Source organism: Caloenas nicobarica, chromosome 3 (genome assembly GCF_036013445.1).
Source record: "Caloenas nicobarica isolate bCalNic1 chromosome 3, bCalNic1.hap1, whole genome shotgun sequence".
Classification (NCBI taxonomy): Eukaryota; Metazoa; Chordata; class Aves; order Columbiformes; family Columbidae; genus Caloenas; species Caloenas nicobarica.
Genome location: NC_088247.1, coordinates 58,132,881 through 58,153,413, shown reverse-complemented (window position 1 = coordinate 58,153,413; position 20,533 = coordinate 58,132,881). Strand labels below are relative to the sequence as shown.

At 37.5% G+C, this 20,533-nt stretch overlaps 1 protein-coding gene across 11 annotated transcripts in view; it reads right to left on the bottom strand.

The window, feature by feature from the left end:
- L3MBTL3 (L3MBTL histone methyl-lysine binding protein 3) overlaps positions 1-20,533 on the bottom strand; it is an 81,316-nt gene that overhangs the window by 6,183 nt on the left and 54,600 nt on the right. For 6 of the 11 annotated variants that reach the window (XM_065631208.1, XM_065631210.1, XM_065631207.1 and 3 more), the window contains 6 exons: positions 20,027-20,141; positions 16,527-16,629; positions 9,803-9,949; positions 8,255-8,419; positions 4,848-4,939; positions 263-310 (listed from right to left, as the gene is read on the bottom strand). In XM_065631208.1, coding sequence (XP_065487280.1) covers positions 263-310; positions 4,848-4,939; positions 8,255-8,419; positions 9,803-9,949; positions 16,527-16,629; positions 20,027-20,141 — 670 coding nt within the window. Of the gene's footprint in view, positions 1-262; positions 311-364; positions 1,174-2,361; positions 2,736-3,144; positions 3,312-4,847; positions 4,940-8,254; positions 8,420-9,802; positions 9,950-16,526; positions 16,630-20,026; positions 20,142-20,533 lie in introns of those variants that run through there. The other 5 variants (XM_065631215.1, XM_065631211.1, XR_010605926.1 and 2 more) reach the window with 4 other exon arrangements.

The window sequence follows — 20,533 nt, the reverse complement described above, 5'->3', positions numbered from 1 at the left end:
TTCCCTGCTCCCACTTCAACTGAATGTTTTATTTGGAAAATAACATTTAACTCCTCCGTGCTGCTATGGGATGTTTTTGCAAGGTCATTTCTCTTTTTATCTCACTTATACATAATGGAAAGCATGAGCTCCCATCCCACTGGCCTCAAAGGTAAAGTACCGGTGGGAGGGCGGCTTCAGCCACCTGCTGCTGGGGCTGCTGCTGTCTGGAGAGCAGCAGCAGTTGCAGATGTGTGTAGGAGGAAAGAGGGAAGAGGCATACCTCGAATGATGTCAAACTGCATCAGACATCTACGTTCATTTAGATCCACTGCAAATGCAAAAGCAAGATGCCTGCTATGAACTCAGGCCTGAATGCCTCCCAACTGCCAAGTAAAATTGTGGAAAACTTCTGGAATTCATTTCTGAACAAAACAGCTAACAAAGAATCTACACCTAGTATTCCTTACTAACATGGCTTCATGCAACCACTCCCAAATCCCTGGGCTATCTTTGTTTGGAGCACTCACTTCTATTACAGCTCCATTCTATTTCCATTTTTGGGAAGTTGCTATTATTCACAGTTCTCCCAATCCTTACTGTTCTAGTTTTCCTACATTTGTGCCCAACAACTAGGGCACAAATTCCTATTATAGATTTTTGCCAGCACAGTGGGACTGGTCTAGAATATATAATGTGGCCAACACATAATGTGATTACATTTATTTGTGTTGTTCTGCTCCTCCAGCTTAAACTTCTGCTAACTACAAGACTTATCCTCATTTTATACCAATGTTCATTGATCAGAAGTTGACTCTTAAGGCATTTAGTCAGTATTATCAGCTTACTGATTAAATTTTTAAATAGACTTCTTAATTTTTTCCTAACATCATACTCTTGGAAGTGAGTTCCCTAAATGTCTGTTTACATTTCACTGCTGTTCTTCAAATGTTCCTTAGAGCTTCTACTACTACTAAAAATCTCAGTGAGAATGGGAAGTCTTATAAGGCAGCAGGCACACTGAATGTAAAGCCTATTTTACCAAATATAGTATCTTTCTCATTGTTCCCTTGAATACCTTCTCCATGCTTATCCCATGTTTTTTCTTTCTAAAAAAGGCCTCTTAAGAGTTGAAAATGTAAGTACTTAGCTTTATTTTGTTCTCCATTTGCAAAACATGTAGTATGTAAGATACTGTAACAGAAATGGCAGACAACAGTAATGTGTGAAGGAAATTCCAAGTAAATTGCACTCCATTTTTGCAAGTGCTTAAACACATGCTTATGTAAGAGCATACAGGCACACGCATAGTGAGCAGCACAAATGACAGCTAAGGTTACCTATGTATCCCACACGTCCCTATTTGCAACAGTTTACAGCTGTGTCAAATCCTAAATTCCAGGTGAAAAAAAAAATCTATCCTGGGCATCTGTCCATGCTATGCTTTTTTGGAAAATTTCAAGCAAACACACGTCAGCTGGTTATGAATGAGGTTAGCAGAAAATAAGCTCACTAACGTGACACTGCGTAACACTAAACCTTGTACTCCACCTCTTCACATTCAAGAACTCTATTTACTGACATGGAAAGGAATTAAGCGCTTAATACCTTCGAGGACGCAGGCAAAAATGTCCCTGCTTCTCACCTTGTGTCCTATCTGCCTCACAGGTAAGATGAACAGCACGAAAGGAGCATGCAAAGTGCCAATTTACCCAGCTAGATGAAGGAAAAGGCAAAAACCAAGTCCCCAACCCTGCAGCAGGTATAACCACATCCCTGACAAAAGGACGTTTTGGTTTAGTGTAGGTAACTTATTGCAAACGACAGTGCAAAGCACAGTGTTTTGGCTACAATCTATGTCTATAATTCTAGACATATAAAAGTTCTCCCTGTCCTCATGCTTTGGTATTCCTCGCTCTGCAAGTCCTGCTTCCCATGAAGAGGCAATCTGCGTTTGTGGGCGAGAGAAAACATGTGATGTACTCCAATTTATGTCTCAATTTGGACATTTAGGAGAACAGTAACTTGAGGTGCACATGGGTTAGCCACTTTCACCACAGAGCCACAAAGAGCTCCTTAAACCACTTAAGTGAAGAAACAAAATCTGCTTGCCAGCTCCACATTAGATAGCAGAGCCAGATGCAGAAAGTTCTCACTTTTAACACTGACCACTGTTCTCTGGAGACATTTTGCTTCAGCATCAGACCACCTGCCCCTGCATTCTTCATCATACTCAATGCCGCCTTGTTATCCTTCCCCTGGAACCATATTCTCCTTAATTCACCCCTATCTTCTTAGCAAGCTACCTTCCAACAAAATATAACCTAATGTTTCGAAGAAGCTAAATGGCAAACGCTTTCTGTCGTTAACGAGAGACCATTAACACTGTTCATTCCCTCCTGCATGTTCTAGCTCCTACCATGTACCAGGTTTTTAAGCACACAATGTGTGTCCATAAAGAGAGCTAGTATGAAGTGGCCATGATTTCAGTGGAGTTCTTCAGCTCCAAATAATCCTTCTCCAAAAAAGGGAAGATAACAATACACATTTTCTAAAGTAGCAGCAGAGAACTGGTCAAGTGAGTATGGCAAAAGTAGGTTGAAGAATAATAATAATGTAAGTGACATGCAGAAGAAAACAGGGCAACAAGCACAGGTACCTATAGTCACAGTTCACAAAAGTCTGCACAACTGTAATTATTTCAGCTTGAGTTTTCCATGACTATGATGGCAAGAACTCAACGATCCATTTTCATCCTAAAGGTTAAGTATTATGGCACATTTAAACAGATAATGCCACAAAATTATGCGTTAAAAAGGAAGGTGAAAATGATAACTTGTTTAACAATGCTGTAAGAAAGTGTTCTAGTTTTATAAATCTAATTATGCAAGACCCTATGCAGAAATGCATCCTAGTAAGCAGAGCTTGTTGGTGAGACTTTATCCAAATAGTCAATTCCGCCAAACTCAAAATGCTGCACAAAATCAGGCCAGTTTTCTTAGAATAAAAAAAAAAGAATTGCAGACAATTTAAAATGCTCCAATTATTTGATTTTAATTTTTTTGTATTGTGTTATATAACGCAAAGTCAACAACAAAACAGTATGTTTCCATTCTGCTGTAACAAACACTTTAAATGACCAAAAACTCTCTTTCTTTCATCTGCTTTAGAGAGATTCTTCTTTTTATGCTTCATTTTTCTGCAGAATTCTGAACTACATCATGTTTCAAAACACTGTAACAACCTGGATTTTGTACTCCTTTTGCACAGCTCTTGTAATAGATGGATTCTTTCATACTTCACACGCTCTTCTGAGTGCCTCTTAGATCTATCTGAAAAGTGCCAGCAGACCAATTATGTTTTAAGATAAAAGAAATGTATCAGACGTTAATAATTAAAAAGAAAACACTACCTTGATTTTATCTTTACGCAATGGTCTACTAGTCTCGAAGAATTTCTGGGGTTTACAAAGATGAGCTCCCTTAAAAGGTAAGTAATGTAGCCCTTGAAGAACCACAGTTACCCAAGTCTCAAGATTTTTGACAGAAGCCTTACAAATTTTGTGTTGCACAACAAATTGCTGAAGAAAAGTCTAAAAATGTAAGGATTAAATTATGAAATTAAGACATGTAGCTTCTCATTAACTTGTGCAAGTTAACAAAACTATTGCAGCAAAAGCTGCACTGAAACAACGCACTGACTCAGTCCAGTAACGAAATAGCCTGACATACTAAGTTTCACACACCCAAAATAGTTACCAAACGTAAGCCTGTGATATTCTGGTTTTGTGCTGTATTCTTTCTAAACAAGGAGGATAAAAATGAATCATGAACAGCTACCTCAATCTGTCCAGCTGGATCAGTGAACAGCCCAGAGTTTTGACACAGCAGTACATGTAACCATACAGAATCACTGAACCAAACAAATGTCCCTGTTGGAAGGGACCTTCGGAGACCGAACGGTGCAACCTTCTGTTAAGAGCACGGCATTAGACTAGGTCATCCAGGGCCCTGTCAAACCAAGTCCTAAGTGTTTCCAGCAAGAGAGATTCCACCTCTTTTCTTGGCAGCTTGTTCCAGTTTTTCTGATGGTGAAGTTTCTCCCTCATGTGCAGATACAATTTCTCTGGAAGCAACTTGTGTCCCTTGCCTCTTGTTCCACCACTGCGTATCTCGAAGGAGAAGGTACCTTCAGCTTCTCTATAACTGTCTTTTATTTACTGGAGGACTATGACTAGATTCCTCCAAGCCTCTCTTTTTTAGGCTAAACAAAATAAATTCCTTCAACCCTTCTTCATTTGTCAAGTCCTTCAACCACACAATCATCTTGGTGGCCCTCCACTGGACTGTCTTCAGTTTTGCAATAGAGCAAAAATTTCAGCCATCCCTCTGTAACTCTCATGAAAAAGAAAGGGTCCATTCTGCATAGGGGCTACTGGAAAGTATCAGGCTGTACAACAGACTGAGACTGGGCTGCGTAAGTCACCTTACATTTGCATTATGCCTGTAATGCGTAAATGCTAAACTCTGCATCTTTAACGTTCTTTCAGTATGCTTCAGAAGCAGTAAGTGAACATTATACCTTCAGAACTCGGACTGGCTTAATCACCTATTTTTAAAAGTCAGTGGAAAAACATTCTTGAAATGAAACCTTTTATACCGGTATTCATTTTGCACGCATCTTCCCAACAGTGATAAAGATCTTGGCAAAGCCTTTGATGATTACAAGATAAAGAAACACAGTGTTAAAAGTGTTACTGTCAAAAAATTTTTGGACATATGGAAAATAAGTTGCAATGCAGTTTCATGAAGAATATTAAGGACTAGCTGCAGATTTTAATATAAAAAAATGAAGTACTGCGAATTTACCTTTACTTTCATTTGAAACGAGCAGCTTATTCTCTGTCTCCTCTTCTTCACACTCTTTGTTCTTCATGGAGTCCTTTGTTTGTAGTACTCCACTGAGGAAAATAAGATGTTCATTTTTTATTAATACATCATAAAAATCACTAAGCGTGATGACATCTCTTGCTAACGATGCTATTAACACTCCAGGATTCCCACATAAAGGATGCTGTATCATCATAAAAAAAGAGACGATCAAATTTCTGACTTACACAGATGGCATGACTACTGACATGAATTTTGCAATGAAAGCTCAAGATTAGTGCAAACTAAGATTACATAAATTGTATCAACGCACTTCAGAACTAAAAATAGAAAGTATACAAATGAAGGTAGAGGATGCGTTGCAGAATACGGGAGAAGTGAAGAACACGTATACAGCTGCACCTCCTACAAAGCCTTACTGGTTATGCAGCCCATTTTCAGGAGCTGTCTTAAACAACTACTGTTTTTTCTCTGCCCAACCTTACTCTCCACTCCACCCCAACTCCTGTACTATACTGACATACTGTTGTGCAGCTGTTAATGATCCTACTGAAAATATCTGTATTCTTTTCCTCCTGTTTTTGCATTAATTCTTGTCCAGCCAAAAGAGCCACTCCTTGCCTGCTGACTGTGGCTGCTCCCACAGCTTTTCCAGCCCAAACATTTGCAAAGAGGGAACACCTTCCCTCTATTGAGAAAAATGGGGCAAGAGAGGTGCAAATAAAGACAACTTCTCAAAGCGGGGTGGTGGGTGTATTTGCATGTTAAAGTCAGACCCTGGGAAGTTCCTTTTCGAACTCTGCCTTCAGAAGGTATTTCCAGTCTGGTTTCTTAAAGAAATGAAGCTTATTATGAACTTGCTGACATTATGTGTGTATTTATTTCCTTCAGCTTTTAAGAACCTGAGAACACTTTGGCCAATTCTTACTAAACCACCATAGATGCAGATCTCTCAGAGATACTAAGTATATAATGAACATTTTCTAAAAATAGGCATCAGACAGAATGATCTTGAAGTCAAGACTACAAGAAAGCCCACGACAGGAACTCACATTTTTCTATCTACCAGAGAAGCAGTCAACAAGAATCCCTTAATAAATGTCCCAAACGCAGATACAAAGCCACAACAGAGCTAGTACCTTATTAGACATAAAGATTAGCAAACCTCAAAACACAAATCCACATAAAACCAGACCTGTTTAATTCCATTGTTTACATTTATACTATTAAATACATTTTATATACTAAATACTATTTATACTATTAAATATAAGCAAGCATTTGGGAACAAATCAGCTAGGAGCTGCAAGTTCACGGACATCAATAGAAATCTATCTAAAACACTATTAATGGTGCAAAATGAACACAAACTGGAAAGTCCAGCCTTTGGTAAGACACACAAATAGTAATGGTATGACAAGCAACGCCAGTGGAATGCATACAGCAGGCATGCCTTCTTGTGCCACAAAGGACTTCTCCACAGTATCTTCCTCCGGAACACCACCTGCATTTATTTACTTAAAAATTATTTTCCTAACCTCCACAAACACACAAAACTTCTAAAGTAAGATTCTACAAAGTAGTGCAATTAATTCCAAACCCAAAGGAAATGATTACTGTAATTCAACATGAGGAGGAGAGATCGCCAAAACCCGTGAGGAAACATGTATGTTCCTGTTTTCTTGAGGATGATTTTCATAGCGACATAGATCTAGAAATTCTACCTCACTAGTTAAATACAAGTTAGTATCATGAATTGAAAGTTTTGGGGAAGGAGTTGGAAGATAAATTCTTTTAAAAGGTAGTACCATTTTGATTCCCAAGACTGAGTGTTCACCTTCCTTAATTGTAAATACTTCCAGAATTGAATTCCTATTACAGTGAACTTCTTTTGCTACTGTGAAGGTAGTACTCTTTCAAATTAAAATTGAATATGCTGTAGGCATGCAATTTTTATCTTTAATTTTAATCTCAGGAACATTCCAGAGGGACAGGCTGCAGTTTTTACTTACATATTTACATATTTTGCAAACCAAAGTTTTCTAGTGTAACTGTTCTTATGCACAGGTACCTCTTACTAGTAAAGAAAAACAGGAAAAAGAAAAAAGAAAAAAGGAAAAAGAAAAAAGGAAAAAGAAAAAAGATATAAGAAAAAAAAAGAAAAAAGAAAAAAAGAAAAAAAGAAAAAAGAAAAAAGAAAAAAAAGAAAAAAGAGAAAAGAAAAAAGAGAAAAGAAAAAAGAGAAAAAAGAGAAAAAGAGAAAAAAGAGAAAAAGAGAAAAAAGAGAAAAAGAGAGAAAAGAGAAAAAGAGAGAAAAGAGAAAAAGAGAGAAAAGAGAAAAAGAGAAAAAAGAGAAAAAGAGAAAAAGAGAAAAAAGAGAAAGAGAAAAAAGAGAAAAAGAGAAAAAAGAAAAAGAAAAAAAATAAAAAAAGAAAAAAGAAAAAAAGAAAAAAAGAAAAAAGAAAAAAAGAAAAAAAGAAAAAAGAAAAAAGAAGTTAGTGGAACTGGAAATGAGCTGAGTACCACTTAGATTTAACATAACAAAATAAATGTCATGTTTGGCTTCATATGCGGTGGGCTCCTCAATCAAGGACTTCTATGAAACAGAAGATTACCTGTAGTACGAAGGTACACACAATTGTACTTAAGTCAAACACAATCAAATCCATGCTATGAGCTCAGCAGCTAAAGAGCACACAAGTATAAGTATCTACGTATTCAATTATGCATGTGTACTTTGAATAAACATCTAAAAAGATCCACTGGGTATTGCAATAACCAGATCCTCAATATTTTATAACTCCAGGAGTTCATATATACCTAATGTTGTGAATGCTATTATTCACGCCTTTTTCAAAGAAAGTTTATACAACTAAAAGTCCTCCCTGACTTTGCTGGATACATAAAGACTGTGGAAGGCTGGATGATAAAATGCAGATAGTCATCAGTGTATTCAAACAGTTCAAATGCAAACTGCAAAGCCTCTGGGTAGTTCAAAGTTGGCATGAGGCTGTCATTCTCTGAATGAAATGACTGAATACAGTGAACAGAACACATATAGGTTATTTTAGGTTCTTCATAAAGATAATATTTGTACATATACAATAGCACATTTGTACACAGATGTAAGCAAGAAGAATCTCAACCCCCAATAATTTATGTCTTGTAGTATTTTTCCTCTCCTCTCTGATACACATTTCTTAAATACATTGTGACACTCCCTTCCCACCTATTTCTAATATAAAGACAGCTGAAGAACTTCCACCTCTTTTCCCATTGCTTCCAAGAGTTCCACAGACACATTGCTGTACTACATTGCCTGGTAAGCTGCATTTTAAACTGACGGTCTCCAAACGACTCGTACTTTGAAAGGAACTGATAGTTACCCAGGTGCCGCCTTTTCTTTCACATCACATAACACGGGCTTCTTGCAAGGAGATGTACTTTCTGTATGCTCCTGCTCAGTTGTTTCTGATACAGTTTTCCCAGATGGTCGATTATGAGCTGAAGATTTCATAGCTACGTGACCAGGGCTGGGGCATTTTCTGTCACTGTTTAAAACAAATTAACAAAATGTTTAAAACTGAGAGCAGCTGAGTTGTTGTTCAACTTATTTTTTCCTATGAGTAAAGAGTCATTAGTGTAATTGAAGAAATATAAAGGTTTCATTTGTTTGTTTCAAGAAATAGAAGTTACTTACTTGCCAACAACAAAACTGTATTTTCAAAAATCACAATACAGAACTCTCTTCCCCATGAAATCAAAGGTAAAACGTTTAGGCAATCTGCCTAATGTTCTTTTTGATAATAAGCTATCCACTTCAAATACTTGTAACACAAGAAAACTTTGAAGTATCATTTTACTCCTATACCTTATCTCTCTTCCATGATACATTGGTATACAGTCATGACCCTTTAAAAATGTTATGCAGTGTCTTAATTGGGGCAGTGAAAAAACCAGCACTTTTCCTGGTAGTCCCTGCCACAGAGAACACCACTCAAACTGTCACTGGTTTCACTGGGACAATACCTAAGCTACCCGTCAGACAGCAATTAAGTCATTTCAGATTTGTACAATCCTACACTTAGAAGAACAACCAAACCAAGCAGCGCTCCTTTGACAGCTGAATATTTTGGTTTTCAAAGCATGAAGTTGAAACTGCCTCTGAGAATGTAATTTAAAATACTGCCTATCAAAAATACATGGTCATTACAGTGGGAACTGGAAATCTTCACTATGAACATTCACATTTTGACATTTACATTAATGTAGCCCTTGAAAAGAATGGAAAGTGTCTCTTCCTTTCCTTCTTAAATTCTCTGTGGATCCCCATAGCCCAAAATAAGCACCGGAGTCGGTGGCCACAATTTCTAGTAGGAAATCATCATCTGAAAACCTTTATCTTGGTATCACATCCCTTTGTTTCTTCCCAGTGCTCCTGCTAGAAGCTTCAGCCACAGACTTCAGCATCATCTTTGCAAAACTCACTCTAGTAGTTTGATTCCCCTCTCCCACAAGAACGACAGAATTTATAGTGGCTATTCTTCAAAGAGCAACATGAATTTACAGTCATGTCCATAAGGCCACCCCAGCAAACAAAAGAAACACAAATAAATCATTTTCTTAAGTGAAACCAACTGGCAAACAATCCATTTTAAATTCCAGTTAACCACTTAGTAGTCTAGATAGTTACACTGAAGATTAAACCGAACTCTTGTTAAATCATACATAGTCAAATCAGTATCAGTCTTTGACAGCTCAGTGGCCTTTTTGATAAGCACTGATGAAACCACTTCTTCCCTCTAAATGAAAATGCAGAAACATAGACAGGCCTTTCTGAAACCATTCAGCCATTACACAACCACCAACTACGTTGAGGAACATGGAAATGAAGTACTGCTGTTAGTCACAGACATCGCTTCAATTGTAATTACTTGATTACAGGAGAGGTGGATCTTTCACTTGCTTCCACTTTTCTGTTCCTGGGGACAGGACTGGCCGCAGGCATCTCCCCGCTCAGCCGGTCAGGTAAGAGGCTTTCCTTGTTCAGGTTCATCTCCGAATACGGGCAGGTGACTGCACTAGAAATTGAAGAAGACAAATGCCTCGTTATTGTCAGAAACTTTACTGACATCAGAGACCAGTTTTCTAGGAGCAGATGCAATCGTAATTAGTATAAAGAAGATTAGAAAAACATGCAATAAGTGGTCATACTTTAAAATGTGAATAAATCCAGTGATTAAAAACCTCAACCTGAATGTTTTTCAGATTACCTTTTGACAGCACTTATGTAACACAAATTGTGTTAATTTATATTACAACACGCAGTCTAGAAAATTGCTTGATGAATGTTTAGCCTGCTCTCTCATACCTCTAATGGTTTTTATCTATAATATACAGAGTGCCTTGACTATACTCACCTCTCTCCAAGCAAAATCATATTCCCACGGTTATTTTTTCCTGGAAAGGAGGGTATTTCTACAATGCAATGTCCACACAGAAGCTGTATTGCAAGGGCACAGTCTGCGAAATGCTGCGCATCCTCTCACTGCTGTGAATGCCCCATCTTTGCAAACGCTGTTTTGTGATATTCCATTGAAAGACTGCGATATTTGCACAGTCTTTCCCATCATACAAATGCAATTTCACTACACTCCAATTACAGAAGGAAAGAACTTGACACTGTGCTTTGGTAATGACTTGCAAATATTACTCTAAGAAATATGAAAGTCATACCTTCCGCAAGAGGTAGGAAAGGGAAGAACAGCAACACAAATCACACTGGGCTGAACTAGGATTTTGTCTTTAGAAGAATGTAACGCAACGTTCAACTGATTAGTCAGGCTATGAGTTACTCACACTTCAAAAATAATATCCCAAATTCTGAAAGGTATATATATGACACAACAGTGAATAACAACATGCCCAGTTTTCAAGTCTCTACTTAAGATATAGGAGAGGCTGTACTAAACATTACACTCTATTTGTAGTTCATGAGCCACAACACTAACTATAAACTAAAATTATGCTTTCCTACTCACTTGTATTATTACAAGGACCTCTACAACAGTAAAATGTAAAAAACCCATGTCCTGGGATTTTGTTTATTTTCTTTTCAAGAATATAACTATCTGCCTTTTCATAAACTACTGCAATGTTGTATTTGTTTCATTGATTGTTACATGCATGATTTTCAAACAGAACTGTCTAATATAAACAAGTCTGCCTTGTCGGCCATACACCCTGCCACATTCAAATTACAAAATCTAAATAGAAAACAGATTTCATTATCGTATTTGTTTTACAAAGCACAGAATTTAAAAAGGCCTTAAAATATGTCATATATTACAGAATCACAGAATGATTGCGCTTGGAAGGGACCTCAGGAGATCATCTAGTCCAACCCACCTGCTAGAGCAGGGCTCCTTTTTCTTTATTGATGAAGCTTTGGATCCACAATGTGTACGAATTGACTCCTATCACGAGATTGGACCAATATTAGTAATCTAATTTTGGTCCTACCAACATAAACAAAAAGTTGGTGGAAATTTACATTTCCCTCAGCACTAGCATAAAAGGCAAAAATTCCTTCAGGCTACACAGGCCACATCAGTCAGTCCTTGCTGGGGTTATTGACACAGGCGTCCAACAGCATGGCTGATTTTGTCAGTTGGTTCATTTGAAAGCAAGACGGTATGGACTTTTTTTTTTTTTTATTCCTTGTATAGTTGTACTGAATTTGAATCTCCTCTGAGACACAGGCACTGAAGTTTTTGCCGTAAGAACCTTCGCACCAGAAGCTTACATAGGACAATAAGATAGAGCAAATGGGGGGCTGGACTCTAAAGTGCTACAGTTGAAACAGGGTATTTCTTGTTAATGAAAATGTTTTAAAGACATAGAACAGAATATATGAAGAGAAATTCAACTTGGAGCATGTAACTTTTATTTCAGATTCCTAATGCAGAATTTGGCATTTTCTTTCAGATTTCTCTATATCCCTCTACTTATATTTATTTTTCAACCTACTGGTTTTGTCTGTTCTAGGACTAGCCTCTGCCAGACATCTTAAAAGAACCAAAAAAATCAACTGAAAGATGCAGAATAAAAGGGGGACAGTTATTTTATATTCTCAGTTCTTCATATTGCTGCATTTATCACAATTATGTCTTTTTTCCCTTTCAAATGAACTACAAGATGAAAGATACAGGCTTCTATTCAGAGAAAGGCTTTAAGGAGCCAATGCTAGTGGGATTTAAGTTCTTGCTGTGACAAACTCCTACCACTGTGATGAAATACAGTTATCAGAAACTCAGGAACATATTGGTTCATCTCAGTTCTGCCACTGCTATAAGGCAAAGCATGTAATGTTCTTTTGGCTTCCTATGCTCACAGGGGTGTTTTGAGGCTTAGTGTTCTTAAGCAGTCAGAGGGCTGTCTCTAAACACTACCTATGTGGTATTTAACTTCAGTTGTGTATTGTTAAACAAGCCTTACACCACAACGAAATGTGACATTACAATTTCACCTCCAGCAGGTCTTCTGATGGCCAACACCATTAATATGTTTTAAATTAAAAAACAAGAAAAAGCCTCAAAATTCAGTCCTTCATTAGAACTTGCCCATTTACTGCCTCTTCCTTTAATTTTCTGGAAAACCAGAAGTTGAATGACAATTTCAGTCAAAAATAGCTATAATATTAACAATACTTTACAAAGCTAGATTGACTTTTTCTTTGTAATTTATCATTCCAGTTCTTGTATAATTTTTTAAAAAATCCTTGACAGTCCTTTGATGTTACTATTACTTGAGGCAACAAAAAGAACCCTCAAGGTTTCCACCAGTAGCTTTGTTTCAACAAAACATGGCATGAATGAACCTGTGTATGAGTTACATGGCTTCGGATCAATCAGTAAATCCTCCTGAATCTCAATGCCTCCAGCCTTTGGTTCAGTTTAACTTGTCTACTACAAAGAATAAAAAAATCAATCTTCTTATTCCTACATAACAGAAGTACTCGATTTATACAGGATGGTAACTTTTGGAGATAATTCATCTCAAGGGTTCGGAAGTCTTGATGTTCAAGTTATTGTGTATTAAATCAGGATTTTTAACTCTTCTGTCAACTTAAACCTGAATTTCTGCTCCAGCTTGAAGTTTGCCTTAGCACACCATTTTGAAAACAGCAGAAGTTCAGAAGCCAATTTCCAAAATGCTGAGATGTCCTTGTCTTGGTGGTGCCACGGTCTGCCAGAGGCACAGGGAGCACAGCGAGAAGCAGAAGCAGCAGTAGGCAACCAATCTGAAACCTCTGCTCTACATCTGACAGGGCTGTATACCCTCCAGCACTGCTGCACAGCTTTGAAACCAGTCCAACACGAAGATACTTAATTATCATCTGAGCTGCTTCAGCAGGCTCAACCCACGTTTCAGTAAACAAATATTCACATTAACACCACTCGACTTCCCCGCACACGAGAGCAATCAGCCACCTCTAAATGCTGAAGGATCAACATAACACAGCAATGAGCTTTCTGCTGCACACTTGGCATCCTACTGAAATGGCAGCAAGTGGTTGGCAATACCCATGTCCATAACATGTTTTTCTGAGGAAAAGGAGCCACTGTTTCCAGAATCCTGCATAGGCTGAGTAAAAATTCAGCATTAAAATACGCTGCTGTTTTTATCGAATCAGCAAAGATCAATAAGGAAAAACGCACACACTAATTACTACTTCTTGTATACCATTCTGAAGAATTCCTGGGATCACAGACCTGGGATTTTCAAGACAACAGAGGTTTTACATTATCAGCCATGGTTACTTTGCAACTGCTCTTCTATCACTCTCAAGATGTATCTCTAGGTAGGGTTACACATGTATCTTTTTTTCTCTGAAGTTCAAGGGTAGTAGGATAAACTGGGCTGCTGATGGGTGATCATAGACCTTAGCCTTCTCCAGACAACTAGAGATGGTCCTGTCTTCTAGCAGGATGCGAAGTTTCTGAAGTACAGAGTCCAACTGGATTAATCAGCCTCAGCTACGCCTAACATCAGAAGAGAACATAAGCCAGAATTCCCCCTTAACCTGAAGAAGAGGAGTAGGGTACTCTGTTTGGTAAAAGAAAGTTAATACTAAAGTATTTTAAAATATAGATTATTAGTCTTTATGACTGCTTGGAATATTTGCAAACCTGTGTGAAGCTACAGAGAAGTCTCCTGGTTTAGCTGTACTGGTTGAAAATGTTACCAACCCCAGCTCCTCATCACTGCCAGGGGATGAGGTTGTATGGCAGCTCCAGGAAAATTTGCCAAGATTTGCTCAAACGATCTTCCCTGATGGGTTAAACAAACAGATTAACTGATGGATTAGACTTCATATACGGTAGTCTATGTTCGAATGACCACATCTGCTGGTAGTGATATGCGAGTAGTAAGAAACTTCAGCAAAAGGGTCCTGACAACATCTAGGGGATGTATTCTTTTTTCTGGTGGATTTTTGGTAAGTGACATCTTCAGTTGACTTCATGAAAACATTTTTTAACTAGTCTGGAAACAAGTGATACAAATATTCTCTTTCACAATTTACAATGTTTAGCATCAAAGCATTCTTTTTTAGGAGAAAGCTGCTTCAACAGTCTAAACCTGACTCAAGAGTAGTTTATAGCAGATTTGGCTGGGGCTAATGACCTTACATAAAAGATAAAATTAAACTTCAGACTGGTATCAAAACCAGATGAGAATTACTTCAGCAGACACTGAACAAACAGATGTGACATTCTGCTGAGCTGAGGTTTCCTGCATTTCTCTGCTGCAGTTCTCTTACAACATGGTCTCCTCTGTGACACATTCAATTCAACTTAGACATAATGCGTGTAAAGTTTCTGGTAAAAATCTTTGTTCCTGGAGAGTGGACCCAAAATGCTAATGACCTGTTTACAACTGGCTGCTTTGCATTACTGCTTGAGCTTGAAAATCATTGCATACATTAAACATCAGACAGCATACAATTCACAATCATAAAAACACAGGTGATCTGCATAATGCTCCAACCTGCACATCAGTCTCAGTTTCAACTGCACAGCAGAAAACCCTAGATCAACTGGTGATAGATACCAAGTCCTTATTATCATCAACTTTTCCAAAAAGTAAATGCTTTAACCCCAGTACATAATTAATCACTGAGGCTTTCATCTGGTTCCTAAGGAACAAGCTTTCAAAATTATTTCAGAACTACTTAGCATTTTAAATTATCATCTTTTCTGCACACAGGCATTTATGCTGCAGACAGACATCATACCTCATCATGAAAAAAAAGATAAGCACAGTTAAATACACTCCAAGGTTGCCAAGATAAAAGAGCCAAGCAACTGCTACCTGACGTGGATAATTATACCAGTTTCAAAATGTCTTGGTTAATTCAGGAAAAAAGTGATGGTACCACATTAGAATTTTGGGGGTGAACCAGAACCTCCAGGCTGTAAACTCCAGATAAATAACAAATCTCTCTCTTCTGTTACATTTTTATCCCCTAGAACTATCACTTAATGTGCAAATAATAGGATTGCTAAGACCATAGTAAAAATAAACCACAATAGATTGCCATGAGTTTATTTCTTTTATTGATATTCAGGATGAGTAAGTATAACAACTTCAAATACCAAGGAAAATATAGTTACAAAAGCAAAGGCTACATGAACTAACTAGACATGTAGCTCTTACTCATCCTTTCCCTGTGAAACAGTAGAAGCTTTAGTGCCAACGTTTATTTAGAGAGATCATAAATTAAAAACTTTTCTCAAACATTCACTTATTGTTTCTTTTTTTTTTTTTTACATGTCAGCCTTGGGCTGAGAATGGGTATATTCATGTGATTCTAAGTAATTGAGACAGCACATGATAAGAAAGATAATACTCTGAATATGAAGTTATTGCCTTACAGATTAGGTACATTAATAAATCATGCAAGATTCAGTCTACTGGACTATGAAATAAAATAGGTTTCATCTAAGCAGCCAGGAAACTTTTCAGGCAAGTCTAGTTTACTTCACATTTACATGTGGACTAAGAATATGAACGCAGCAGGTTACCATATGCTAACTGAAGGATGGCAACCTCTTAAGTACTAACAAAAGCATCTTTAGAAACACGGAGTATAAACAGCAAGTTGTTCAGGCTGTCATTTGGGAATACATCAATTGGAATTTCCTTTTTAGTATTTTTCCAAGCCAACAAGCAAATCCTCACCCCGACCAACCAAGAAGAACAAAAACATCCAAGCCATAATAAAATCAGTGGCCTTGTATTTCAGAAGGCTCAAAAGTTATTGCTTTATACCTATCTGTGTGTAACATTTTTCAGTCTGACCAGAAAGCCGAGGAATCCTCATAGGAATCAAATACAGAGCAGCTGGATCTATCAATTGTGACAAAAAAATGATGTTTGACAAATCTTATCTCAGCACACCCTGGTGAAATGAAGTTAGATTGCTAATGTTTATTTCAGCGTGCTCACCATGGCAACTGACATCATTGCATATTGAGGTATACAAGATTTCATATTTTTTCAGCTTGGATCTGTTTTCTTGTGAACAGCAATTAAAAAAACCCCATGTGCACACATCACCAATTGAAAGAATAAAATTAGTTTCATAGCCCATACCTATGATGGCCGATATGTCTTGCTCTTTTAATGTGTCCAACTCCTTTACATCCTGCTGTGGGACACCCTCCATGCTCTAAAGCTTCCACCAATTCCAAGGGACCTGCATGTCAGGGGAAATTACATATGAGATTTTTTAAAAATGTATCTAATCTTTAAGTCAAACAAATATGCAGGAATACCAGAGTATCATAGTAAACATGAAGAAGAAATAAGTAAACAAAATCTAATTTTAAAGTACTTTATAAATGCATTCTGTAAAAGCAAGATGGAGATTCAAACAAGCTAATCCACTGGAGAAATAATTTTATTCTGTGTGAGTAAATCTCTACAGGGGAGCTACATCTATATAAAGAAGGAAAAACTTGGAGGAATCGTATGACTTTAAATTTCTCTCCTATTAACTACCTGTAGTTGCAAGAGCACAGACAAAGTAAGTTACCCTGCTGTTCCGAAGACAGGGTTCATAATGGGTACTGACCCATTTCTAGCTCAAGTGAATGAGATGTGAAAACAAAGGCTGAAAATACTACTAAGAAGCACAAGTCATCGGGAGATTTTTGGCATTTTACTTATTTGAACTTATATGTCTATCTGATTTTCATCAACCTGTAACAATGATGCCTGCAGAGACATTAAAGCATGTAGCTGTCTAAACTAGCTTTGGACGCTCAAGCAAACACAGTATATAACCCATAGTTTCATAGCAAGTGAGAGACAGGTCTACTCCAGTACATGGAACTGAGAACAGCTCCTGCACATCTGCAAACATGCACTGTCTTGCCAGCACCGCTTTTTACATGATGAGTACATGAATTTGTATCTCCCCCTACAGATAACAATACTGACATAAAAAGGTCTATTTAAATAAATTCTCCTACATGAAAGATAGATTCTTGCTCGTAGGTGGATAATGAAAGGAGAATTATTAGGTATAATTAGGACAGACCACAAGCATTTTTAACAATGTTCCACCTATGCTAATGTTGCAACACTATGACTACACTGAAGTCCAAAGACTTCTATAGGCTTTAAAATGGTCTAATGGATGAGAGAACAGAGAACTTTATTTTTTTCTACCTTTACGTAAAATTGATGCTTATAACATAAGTTAGTGGACTCAGAGGAAGAGTTAACTTCATAGGGACACTTTAGTAAAAGGAGGTCCTGCCTCACTGATGGTCTGGTTTTGCAAAAACTAGCTCCTTACAAATGTTCCTCTTCACTTAAATTCAACCTCTCTAAAAATGTAATTTAAAAGAGCTGCAACTGGCTGTCCATACTTATGCAAGGAGCTGCTGCTTGCATCACCGTGAAACAATATTAAAATCAACACCAACACATGGCTCTTAACTCCCTAACTGTTACCAAAAGGTCATCATCCATCATGACAATTTCACTATATCTTAAGATAAAACACTATGAATACATAAATACTGGGAACACAAGACCATTATGATGACTGCTTTAGACTAATATTGCTAACATCATGTAGCTTTCCCACAAAACTTCTGGTGTTAAAGATAGGGATCTGGAGCGCATCATTGAAAGGACTGCCCTACTGACTGAGGAAAAAATATTGTGTCTTGCAAAATATTTTCTTCCCTCCTTCTGAAACACTTCCATAAAACTCAAAATGCCCTTTAACTTACTTGGATACAATATTAATACTTCTCTAATATTCTATACCATACTCTACAGTAATAATACAAAGTCACATTGTTGGAAGAATATATTATTTAGTAATCATCTTATTTTAATTGTATTCATGCAGTTAATTATTCTTTTTTTATTTAATAGACACTTTCCCTCCATCTTCTTTTTCGTAGTTTAACTAGTATAAAAAACTGATTTCCACCAGTCATATGCTAGAGCAGGGCTGTCAAACTCATTACAGTATAGTAAGCATACAGTAAGTATATAAGCAAGTATATAGTAAGTATAAATGTAACTACTCCTACACTTAGACAGTCCTAAAATTACATTCGGCCCTTTGAAGGCAACCGTGAGGCTGATGTGGCCCCCGGCAAAAATGAGTTTGACACCCCTGCGCTAGAAAAAATGAACAGTGCCTCCTACACCACCACCTAGATGAGCTGACGTGTTGTAGTATGTGATGGGCAGCTGTATTTTGTTTCTTTCAATGCCTCCAACAAATTGAAATTAGGTACGTTATACTCCCACCTAGCCTAAGACTTTTTCTTTTATTTCCAATCTCAGGTAATAGAAATGTCACAACCTTATTCTGCTCTTTTGCCATATGATAGAACTTTTACTTACGTCACCAATACTTCTTCCCACCAGACTGCTACTTCATTCAGCACACAGGATGCACATCTCGGATTAAGAAGATATGCAGCACCCTATCTTTTCCTCATTATTCACTTTGTGCTTTGGCATTTACAGCACTCTATTCAGACTCTGCTTTGAAGGCAGAATGATTAAGTTCCTAACAGGCAGTCATCACTGTACCATTGGAGTGCTCAGAAAACTAATGAATACACTCCCATCACGCTCTTGACAGGAAACATTTCTTCTTGACATTTTAGAGATGCTGAGTTGAGGTACAGAAATTTTCAGGTAACATATTCACACAGTCTGTGTGTGCCTTATCCCAGTTATTTTACATGTAATTTTTTCAGAGTATTAGGCATTGCTCAGCATTTCTTATTTTCAAGCACAACTCTTTCTCATCTCAGTTACATCTGTGAACACTCAGCACTTGTGCAAACCATACCTCAGAGCTGCGATATAGAACAATCCCAGAGAAGAGCACTCGCTTCAAAATCATCTGTTCGACCTTTGGCTAAAGTGTTTTCGCTACCATTATCCAGAAGCACAATGGCACAGGTAGGGATATCCTTAACACAAAGCCTCTTCTCCCTGCAACCTTCAGTCTCATTTATGACAGACCTCCCACTCGAACAAGTAAAACAAAATCCCTAGAGATGGCAAGCCGGTAAATACAGTATTATTATTGGTAGAATGCTTCTGTTAGCTTTCTCTTCAACGTGGGCACCATTAACCCCTCTTTGCTCAGCTGAAGAAAAGGAAGTTAGCTGGTTTTGAGGGTTTGCCACAGCACTTGCAAGGAGTGGCTTCTCAGTGCAGTCTCCTGTGAGCCAAAAAGCACACTAACCTTCAAGAGGACGTGGACATAAGATTTTAAGAGTGATACCTTATCCCTACAGAGTGCCACAGCAGTGTGGCCACTGGCTTTGGGAGGGCAAGGATTTTATATAACAGATCCTTATCTCCAGGCTTTGCCTGTGGTTCTTACAGATACAGAGAAACATGGTATTTCCATTACAGTAAGACTCAACAAAGCTATCTACTAAAAAGTGATTAATTACTGACCGTTGATTTTGCACTGAATGTCACATTTACATTATTTTGCATATCCTAGTTGCTATTCCTCCTTGGATGGCACTGGCATGGAAGAAGATAGCACAGTACACGTGCCTTTTAACATAATTACACTATAATGTGATTTCTCTTACTAGGTGGGGGCTGAAGAGAGTGTCCGGTTTTTGTACACCAGCCCGCAGGATGGATATCAGGGCTATCTACATCAGTCCAATAATCATAAATACTATCCCAGCCATCAAAATGTACCTAAAATAAAAAAAGGAGAACAATACATTTTAGATCAGAAAAATTCTATAAAGTTTCTTTAAGTAATCTCTGAAAATGACATGTCCATTAGAGAAGTCACTCTAAGGCAACTACCAATGTTACACAGAAAATATATGTACATTAGGTCTGGACCCAGATACACTCTCACTAAGAGAGGTGTCATTTGGTTGTTTACTATGTCTTGCATCATCAGGCTCAAATGCCAGGAATAAAGCATTGATACTTCAATTAAGCATGAATTCCTGCCTTTTTTCTCAAAAAAAAAGAAAAAAAATCCAAACATTTTCTAATCTCTTGTTTGAACAGGATTTAAAAATAACAGGTAAGCCAAGGCCTAAAAAATGGCATTTATCCACTAAATAACCCCCAAA